The sequence below is a fragment of the Solanum pennellii genome, chromosome 10 (assembly GCF_001406875.1).
Source record: "Solanum pennellii chromosome 10, SPENNV200".
In the NCBI taxonomy this organism is placed as follows: domain Eukaryota; kingdom Viridiplantae; phylum Streptophyta; class Magnoliopsida; order Solanales; family Solanaceae; genus Solanum; species Solanum pennellii.
The window spans coordinates 76,186,680-76,197,209 of NC_028646.1; the positions used below are offsets into that span (position 1 = coordinate 76,186,680).

General features: G+C 31.7%; 1 protein-coding gene across 2 annotated transcripts in view; it reads left to right on the plus strand.

The window, feature by feature from the left end:
• Window positions 1-2,750: 2,750 nt before the first annotated feature.
• LOC107002691 (phosphoinositide phosphatase SAC8) overlaps window positions 2,751-10,530 on the plus strand; it is a 12,361-nt gene continuing 4,581 nt past the window's right edge. For both annotated transcript variants that reach the window (XM_015200830.2, XM_015200831.2), the window contains exons 1-9: window positions 2,751-3,043; window positions 3,202-3,276; window positions 7,015-7,142; window positions 7,300-7,391; window positions 7,497-7,554; window positions 9,590-9,646; window positions 9,821-9,854; window positions 9,999-10,079; window positions 10,237-10,343. In XM_015200830.2, the coding sequence (XP_015056316.1) occupies window positions 2,890-3,043; window positions 3,202-3,276; window positions 7,015-7,142; window positions 7,300-7,391; window positions 7,497-7,554; window positions 9,590-9,646; window positions 9,821-9,854; window positions 9,999-10,079; window positions 10,237-10,343 (786 nt within the window). In that variant the 5' untranslated portion in view covers window positions 2,751-2,889. The remainder of the gene's footprint in view (window positions 3,044-3,201; window positions 3,277-7,014; window positions 7,143-7,299; window positions 7,392-7,496; window positions 7,555-9,589; window positions 9,647-9,820; window positions 9,855-9,998; window positions 10,080-10,236; window positions 10,344-10,530) is intronic.

Genomic DNA, 10,530 nt, shown 5'->3' on the forward strand with positions numbered 1-10,530 from the left:
TATATATATATATATATATATATATATATATATATATATAAGGAGTCTCCCTTATTATCCTTAAACTTTTCAACTCGACTGCTAGATAGTATTGATTTATTTCCATCTTTCATAAAGACTACAAAATTAACATATGAAAATATAATTTGTCCAATTCATTTTGAATAGGTTAGTGACTCACTCATTTATTAGCTCAACTCATATTGACTCAAACAAATTTAATTTAATCTATCCATTTGACACCTCTTTTTAATAGTAATAATAATTATACCTGATGGTTTGTGTTTTGCTAAAGATAAAACTTCATAATAAGTTATAAAGTGACCTTTTCTTTTTGTGTACTCTACCCATTCTCTTTATTTTGGTCTGATTAGCCATGATAATCAAATAGACTTAAACTAATTAAACTGCAATTATTATTGAATATTGTTAGAACCCAACACTCTGTCTCTGATATGGACACTATAACCAAAGCAATTATGCCACATCCAACTTGGTCTACTCTTCTCTTCCTTTCGTCTTTTCGAGTGTCGCCTTAACAAAAATCACGTTCATTTAAAAATAATAAATAAAATATATAATTTACTAAACATATTTTTATTTAATGAAAAAATTATTGGTCAATATGTTACATCAAGAAATATGTTCACTTTCACTGCTAATTCACGCAAATTAATAATATTATTTTGATATTAAAATGTATTTTGGGTTAATAATAATGTCTTTTGAAAATGAAAGATTATTAAGAAGATGAAGTATAGATGTATAGTTTGAAAACATACTAATTTTATCTTAAATTTCTGTGTTGACACTTATTCTGAAATATATTTTTTATTAAGATAATATTTATTAAGGGCAAAATTTATAATATTTGCATTTTGATATTCTTTATTTTTTATGGTTAATCTAGTTGATACAAACAGTTGTGAGTCTTTGACAGTAAAAGATAGAGCACAATTGGTCATAATTAATTTTCTATTTTAGAAACCAATTATTATCATGTAAATGTAAATTAAGAGTTTTATGATGTCGTAGATCGTCATTATCATTAGTTTTTCTTTTTTATTTTGATGTCCTAAGCTCATATTGAAGCTCTGATTGAATTCGAATCACGTAGCTCATTTGAAGGTGACATTCCCAACATGATCCGAGAGTCGAATTCAAAACTTCTCATTACCACTGCATCACAACCCATTATCATTGTCATTAGTTAATATGTAGTTAAAATTGTATTATCATAATAATTTATTAATCGTATAATAATTCCTGTTATCCTATCCTAATTTGATTTTATTTTCTTTGCTACTTATAGACATTTGTAGATTTTATTTAAGCCTTAAATGTACTTAGTCTTATGTTAATGCTTGCCCACTAGGGAACATTACTTTATCTAAGTTGTTTTTTAAAAATATTCTTTGAATGGAATTGTTTACTTATAGAAATTAATGTTTTATAAACTCTAAAAGGGTTACTTTACCAGCTAACTAGCATATAAAATTAAGTCTCTTGATAGCTACATTGTTGATTTGACTTTTGGAAAAAAAATTATTATAGTAATATATTATTATATATCTATAATAAAATTATTTTTTAAAATATTATTTCAGTGTTACAGGCAAGAAAATATGCATAAAGTCTATCCTTTTTAAATGTTATGACAAGTAACAAAATTATTTAATTCTAAATCTCAAAGATATAATTCATAGTTCACAAACTGGAAATTAAAGAAAAAGTTAATAAAATTTTTAATAAATTCATAACTAAATGTATAAAAGAAATAAAACTCTAGGCCAGTATATATATAATTATATATATATATCAAGAACATGAATTACTATATTATCTAACAATCATTATATCTCAATCAAAATAAAAAGTATTGAATAATTTCTTCTTATAATCTGTACATACAAATCTATATCGATGGAGAGTTATAAACTATGTGAAATTTATTAAGTTGTGCACAAACAGAAATATAACATTAACACGTTTAATTAATGCATCCAGCCTCCAAAAAATTGTATAGTTCATATAAGAAACTTATATATCAAACCATACAAAAACTATTTATTGTAATATGATAAATGACACTCCCTTCTATTTTGCTATAAACTTTTAATATGTAAATTTCATAAATAATAATATTATTAGAAATATATTTCATCCTATTTAGAATTAGTCATGATTGTTTGTATATTTTGGAAATAATGTAAAACAACATGATTTAGGAATCCCCATGATTTCTCATTAATTATTTGAAAAATAAAATTTGGTGAAAATAGTCTTAAATTTAACATAAATTGAATATTTTGATGTATTCACACAAACTAATAAAAATAAAAATTTATATCTGTTTGACTAAATATATAAACTCATATCTTTAATGTTTCAACCAAATAAAATATAAATTTAATCTCCTAATTTACTAAATAAATACATCTTCAACCATATAAATTATAAATTTAATCTCAAATATTCCATCTCATCTACCTTCCAAATAAAATAAAATAATAAATCAAATTCAAAAATAATAATCTCAAAATAAGTTAATCCTTCACATCAAAAGACATTAATTATTCAACATGAAAGAATATATACTTTTTTTGTAAAAGTCCTTACCTTATACAAAGTCTTTATTTTTTGGCCAAAACTTTATAATAAATAAAATGTACATATTAATGCCAACAAAAATATTTTTTCTTAGTAAAGTAGTAACAATTATGTCTTATTTAACCATTTCCACGTAGATTCCAGACAATCCAGCCTTGAGATCAATCATTGAACAAATCAATTATAGCGTTTTCATAACCCTCTTTCATTTTCATTTATCTTTTTCGAAGACTCATCAATTTATGCCAAAAAGCCCTTTTCCAATTTTTTTACAAGCAAATGGAAATTGAACCAAATTCAATTGACCATTTCAAGCTATATAGCCAATTGGAATTACAGGAGTTCGCCGACAAATTCGTTTTCCGATCACCGGAATCATCCACCGAAGGCTTCTCCGTTAGCCGTTACGATGGGAACATCGAGAAACTCAATGGTGAATTGCAGCTTAATTTTAGAAATTCTGTTTTTGTTTAGTTTCTGAATGTTTTAGAACTTTGCTTGTTTCCAGAATTAGATGATTTAATTTGACCTATGTAAGGCATTTGAGGTGTGAATCTAAGAGTGCTCTTTTGCTCATACGTTTTTATTCAGGTGATATGAGCTTTGGAAAACCTTCCAAAGTGTCTACTATTTATGGAGTTGCTGGAACAATTAGGTTGTTGGCAGGTAATAAACTGAAAATTAATCTTTATCCTATACTTGCTTGTTAGTGAATCAATGGAATTCCAGTTATTTGAATGCTATGAGTGAGTTTTTAGTTTTTATTTGGTTTTTAGTTGAAGTTAGTTGATACTTGATAGAAATGACTTGGCTTGTAAATTGTGGATAGTGTGAATTTTTGGTGTTTTGCTTTAGTTAACAGTTTTACAGTTGCAAATATTCAATCTTTCAATTACTTCCAAATTTGATGGAGTGTAAAATAGCTAGAGGCATGTATAATATAAAACCTGGGATAAATCAGGGATGGACACATGGTAGATCGGACTTGAATTAGTATATGCGTTCGGTATAAGAACATCCAAGGCCGGTGTAAGTCTGTCTAACTCCGGAGACACGATACCGGGTACAAGAAACTGTCAGGACCAAGATCTTTTAAGCAATTCAGCCATTATGTGGGATGCCGAGATCCCCGCTGGACGTCGTGAGTTGGATATTACTACACAATCAGGAGTTCAAATGAGGGTGAGATTTAAGGAAACAATTAACCCTAGGGTTTAAGTATAAATAGTCCTCTTTACCATTGTTGTAACCATCACATACTCACTATTCTACAATTATGACAGCAAAAGCTCTCTGCATTCAAGGCCAATTAGCTTGCATTTTTTTAGGGTTCTGAAATCTCCTTCAGAGCAGCGACGCAGGACCCATATTCAGCATTTCATACTTTGTTACATTTATTGTTGATCTATTAATTGTTTACCATTCGATAGTTGCAATCTATTTCATTATATTTCCATTATCAGGTCAATTCAATCCATGTGCCCTTGAACCACACTTACAAATTCAACTGTAACTTTTAAGGGTAAATAAGGCAGTAGATATTTTACTTTCAATCAACTACATCTCAATTCCAAATGGTTAGGATTGTTATATGAACCCACTATATCTCTCTTCCTTTATCTGGACTTGATACCAAATATCTTTGCTAAGCTCACCTAGGAAGAGTTCAGTAGATACTTCAATGGAGGTGAAAATTAATGTGCTTGGGCTAATGAGATTTGCTACTTTACATATCAGTAGTTAACTATCCCTTAGAACTTCAAATAACCCAATTTTATTTGTCCTTCTAGTGCAGTTGCAAAAATCGTCACATGGTATCGTATAACATCAACAATTAATAGCATTTCCTTTTCTAAATTAATTTTCTTTTGCTAATTCATCTATTTATATTCATCAGACAGATACTGATTAATACTTCCTATAAAAATAAGGTAGATGAACACAAAAGTCCTTCGCTATTTTCTGTTCGTTTAAAATTTATCCTCACAAAGGAATAGTGTATTTTGATTAAACTAAGGTTAAAGTATTCATAAATGGTATAAAATATCGAACTAATAATAAGTGGTAAAGTTGGTAAAACCTCATAGCGCAAGATGAAGCCAAATCACAATTTGCAAAGGATTTAGCATATCATGCTTATTCTACTTCAGGTTTATCTCCTGGGTTTTAGTTTCCTTTATTTTCCTCTTAAATGCGTTTTGTCTGCACTTATATGAAACTTCTCCCCGTTATTGTTCCTGGCTCTTTTTGGGCTTTAATTCGTTCCATTGGTCTTTTTTTGTTTGACCTATATACCGAAATCATGGTACTCTCCTTTGTTGTCAAACACTTTGTAGTCAATAGCTTATACACATAACCATTGAACAGTTAGGTTTTTGGCAGGTACTTACTCAAATGTATGACTTTGTTACTTGGAGAGTTGAACGTTATTTTCTTTGACTTTGATTCTTTGACAAAGACTTTTCGACTTACTGTTTGGCTAAGATTAGAAAGTGTTTTTAAACACTTGTTTCAAGCAAAAAATAGGTTAAAAGTCTTAAGTTAGGATTCCTAACTTATGACTTTTGCTTATAAGCCATAAGCTATAAGTGCATCCAAACAGGCTCAGTAGGTAAAAATCAAAGCATTCAGTCTGAAATTATGTGTTGAGCTTTGTAGTCCAAACTTTGCCATTCTTTTTGTTAGTGATTTTAGTTGCATCATCAGCGTGGCTAAACCAGTGCAATTCTGATGATGAATAAGTTGTGTTAAGAAATGCATCTTTGGCCTAACTAAACGTCAAAAGTTAACTCATGTGAAAATTGTCCAAAGACCATACAAGGAGACACTCTGATACCATATTTAAAAATGGACATGAGAATTAACTCAACCCTAAAATCTACCTCATGAGATGGAGATTGTTCAAAACTATTTAAGGAGATAAACAATCGATTCCTCAACCAATTTGGGACAACTTAACAAGCTGAAAGTAGCTGATGGATGGGATGATAGTGTAAACTTGTAGATGGTTTGAATTTTTGCTTTACCAAACAGTTCTAAATGCATGTCAGCATCTAAATATCCTTAATAACTTTGCATAACTCATCTTCTTCTGATTAGGGTGACAATTGGGTGGGTTGGGTCAAATTTGGGGGGTGGGGGGTGGGGGGTACATAATGGGCCAAGACCCAATCCAACCCATATTTGCTTGCATCAAAACGATTTGGATCAAAATGGGTTGGGTAATGGGTTATAGAACGGGTCAAGACCCAACCCAACCCAATTTTTACTAAATTTTATTTGTTTTATTTGTTCTTTTACATTATTTTGGTACTTAAAAAAATAATTATATTTATTATTGCTATATATGACATATCAATTTTTTTAAAAAAAATTAAAAATAGTTTGACAAGATTTCTCTCAAGTCAATTTGGGTTACATATCAACCCAATTTTAATGGGTTGACTAATAAATGGGCAGGTCCAATAACTTGCCCAAACTTAAATGTGTTGGGTGGGTTTTGCCACCCCTACTTCTGATGGAGCAACCTATGAAAAATCTACACATAGTATATCTCATAAGCATCACTTGTGTTTCCCTTATAAATGAAGTTTGATTTCTCTGATAAGTCTATTTGGATTCATGGCACATATAGATACAAAATGAACGTAATCTACACATAGTATCTAATAGCATCACTTGTGTTTCCTTTATATATTAAGTTTGATTTTTCGGATAAGTCTATTTGGATTCATGGCACATATAGATACAAAATGGAAGTACTAGAAGTCCTTAGCTACTTCCTTTTCTGTAAAATTATCTTCTCCAAAACAGTTGCACATTGAAGTTCAAAATATTCACAAATATGGTCATAAATATATAGTTATTCTATCAAGTGTATATAGTTGGTGAAACAACTTATTGTGAAAGATCAAATCAATTTACAACTCTTAAAGGATTCCATGTTTCGTGCTTATACTAGTTCAGGTTCATCTCCTAGGCTACATTTCTCCTTTATTTTGCCCTATCATTTCATGTCTGCGTTGATATGAAGCTTCTGCCCATCCACTGCTTTTTGTGCTTTAATTTCTTTGATTGGCTGTTGTTTTGCTTGACCTAATCTGAGACTTTAGTACTTCCCCTTTGCTGTCAAACCATTTATCATATGTTTGGTTAAGCATGCACAAGATTTTACAACAATGTGAGGAATTGACATTTGTAAATCTTTCATCAAATCCATATTTATAACTGCATTCATAAAAGCAAGGTTGTTAATCTAACTGTTTAGGTCTTCCTTAAATGTCAACTTAATTAGACTTACGTTTTCAATTGTGGGAATGATTAGGAATAGAAAAAGGATATTATCATTATTTAACTCAATTGCTGTCAAGATTTATTACATTCTGTTGATTTCTTCTTTTGTAGGATCGCATATATTATTAATAACATCGCGGAAAGAAGTGGGGAACTATCTTGGTTTTCCTATTTTCCGTGTGATGTCCATGAAGTTTCTTTCCTGCAACGAGGCATCAAGGCATCTTACACGTCAAGAAGTATGGTTCTCGTATCATCATAGCCAAACTTAATATACTTCCATTTGAATAACGTTTGTCTTTTACACTTTTCCCTTTTCTCTTTTACTTTTCTTGAGCTGGAACAAAAGAGATGAAGCTCTTTGCCCTTTTCTCTTTTATTTTCTTGTGCTGGCAGAAAAGAGATGAAGTTTACTTCATGAATTTGTTGACAATAGTGGAATCAACTCCAGGCTTGTATTATTCCTATGAAACAGATATAACAGTGAAGTAAGTGCAAGCTGTGCTATTACACCTATTTTTTGTTCAGTCATTTTCTTGACTTTGCACATTTGCCAATTCTTTTAGTTTCAAGAAATCTAATATGTTTATCAGCTTGCAGAGAAGATGCAATTTGGCAAAAGGGTGGATGAGTAAACCAGTTTGGAAACAGGTCTGTCTACTAACTATCTTTGAACTATTTCATAACATTATGTTTGTAGAATGTTATATACTATTGCTTCCAACTGGCATGTGAAGACATATTCTGGTGACTGCAATTTTTCTAGACCTACTTATGAAGGGTTCACACTGATAGGATAACTTGCTTAGTGCATTAAATTGAGTATCAAACCCACGGAAGATAGAAAGGAGAAAGAAGGAAAGTAGACCTCAGTGACCTATTCGTCAACTGACACCGCTTGCATGTACACCTCACCTGATATCTTTTACTGTATCAGAAACATTGAATGAAGCACTTGGGAATCCTTTTTCCCTTCATTTGTGTGTGTATGAAATACAAAACATTAAATTCAAGTTCGTTTGGAGGTTGTTTTAAGAAAAAAGGCTACTGTGATTCACTGTAGCTTTCTTATCTAATCTCAATTGGTTTCGGTTGATATTTGGAGGTTGCTAAAGGTTACTGTTATCATTCCCTAGTCCCCCAGTGGTTAACAGTAGTAGTAGTAGTTACTTGCTGTAGTTATTTCTTCCTAGTTGTTACTTGCAGTTTTCATTCTAGCACTAATTATTTCTCTGTAATAGTTTGCAGTTTTTTATTCTACTAATGTTAGGAAGTCATGTCCTAGTTTCTAGAGGTAGCTATTTTATAAGTGTTGTATTTAAACTATCTTTGTCTCATGAAATTTAAGCTGAACTTATAAGTTTTTGAGAACATCAAACTCAAGAGATTGCAGGTTCTCTCTTAACGAACTAACACCAGAGGTCCAACAAGAAAAATCTATACAGATTCCTTATTTACTCTGCATACACTCTGATTTTGTCCTGCAATGTCCCCTGTTATGGATCTAGTTATGGGATGTTGCAGGGTAAAATCAAAGCTTATGTAAAGTGAATTAGGAATATGGAAGAGGTTTCTTTTTTCGACCTATGGTGCTTGTTCGTTAAGAGAGAACGTGCAATCTCTTCAGTTTGAAGTACTCAAAAACTTTATAATTTTCTGCTTAGATTTCTGAGACAAACTTATAAGATAACGATCCCTAGAAACTAGGACATGACTTCCTAACATTACTGGAATAAGACACTGCAAACTACTACAGAGAAATAACTACTACTAGAATAAAAACTGCAAATAACTACTAGTAAGAAATGACAACAACAAGTAGCTACTGCTACTACTGTTAACCACTGGGAGACGAAGGAGTGATAACAGTTAAGGCTCAGTGAGTTCTATGGGAGAATAAATATTGCAATCAGGCTATCGTATCTACCTTTTCGTCACCGTTGGTTAGCACATGTTGATTGAAGTCAGTGATTGAGAACTGCTTAAGATATACTTGATGATGTTAATGTCATCGCCAATTTATTTTCATCCTGTTATATCTCTTACTCTTATGAGCCTCTTAAATTTCTGGATGTGATAGCTCTAAGAGTTTTAGGCTGTGCCATAAACAATTACTCGTAAGCAAAGAGATCCACTTTTAATTTCTGTTGGAGTAAAATCTTTTGAGTTCCACCTACAGATCAAGTTGTCTTCCGTGATTGAGAGGATAGTCAAAATCTTTTGGCCAAAAATACTCTATCCTCTGACCAAGCCTGGTCTCATGAAGACGTGTTACTTATTGCGGTCACATTACCAACTGAAGACGTCTTTTTGCATATGATCTGACATGATGCTAGCCTACAGCTATGCCAAAAGCTGAATTGGGTTCCCATTATTTGCCCAGTCTACCGCATTTATTTGCCATATCATGCTGGATTAGTTTCACCTCTCAAATTAATGTAGATGTGAGTGGGACAAAATGTTGAAATATCATATAACTACTCTGCCTGGTGTTTTGCTTCACTACAAACGCTTTCCTGATCGATGATATATACCAGATAGGCTTATACATTTTTTTGGCATCACCCCGTCAACAACTATGTTCCTATCACCTTTATGCGCCGACATCATAATGTTTTTCATTAGTTTATCGTATTTGTGTAAAGTTGTTTCTTCTTGAATATCTTGATTTTTGGCTTAATTTCAGGCTGATCCACGATTTGTTTGGAATAAAAATCTGTTGGAGGAACTTATTGAAAATAAGGTTTGTTGAAGATCTTCTTAGTATATAGTTACATTTCTTCTGAACAATAAGTTCCTTTTCATGTTAAGAAATTAAATATTTCTGTTGATTGTCAATGAGATTTCTAAAGATCAGGTGTATTTGACCCTGGTATGTAGCTTGTCTAATATGTCTTTCATTTTTCTGTTGGTGCAGCTTGATGGATTCATCGTTCCTCTGTTGCAAGGAAATATCCTGAAGTTCTTTCCCTACTCCCAGTCTCCCTCTCTTTCCTCTGCCCTTTCCTCCCTCCCTAAGGATATGCAATTCATAAATGCCAAACACGTGTGCTTTTCTAGGAAGTAGAAATACTTTTTCCTTGACCAGGACCTAAGCTTCCAGATTGGACATCTTAAACTCAAAGATTCACCAGCTACCATAGCATTAATTTCAAGGAGATGCACAAGACGCTTGGGTACATAATCTGTTATCCCCCAAAGCATGTGACATTGATTTTACCTCCAGCAAAATTTGTTTTCTAAGTTAATATTATTGCATTAAGCATGTGACATTGATTTTTGGAATCAGACGCAAATTTATTTTCTAAGTTAATATTATTTTGTTTAATATAGGAACACGAATGTGGAGAAGAGGGGCTAATCTAGAAGGAGATGTTGCTAATTTTATTGAAACTGAGCAGCTGCTGGAGTTTGAAGGTTTCAGGTCTTCTTTTTTGCAAGTACGTTTTTAGAAGCATGATTTTTCAGTTAAATTGCATCTCTATGGCTTTCACACATTTAATTTGGCAAATGAGGATTTCTTAATTTTTTTCCATGTTCAAATGAGTATTATAGCTGCTTATTGGTGGTTCAGCAGTGTGACTAAAGTAACTAGTGTTTTCTTTTGTGTAACTGCCCCCCCCCCCC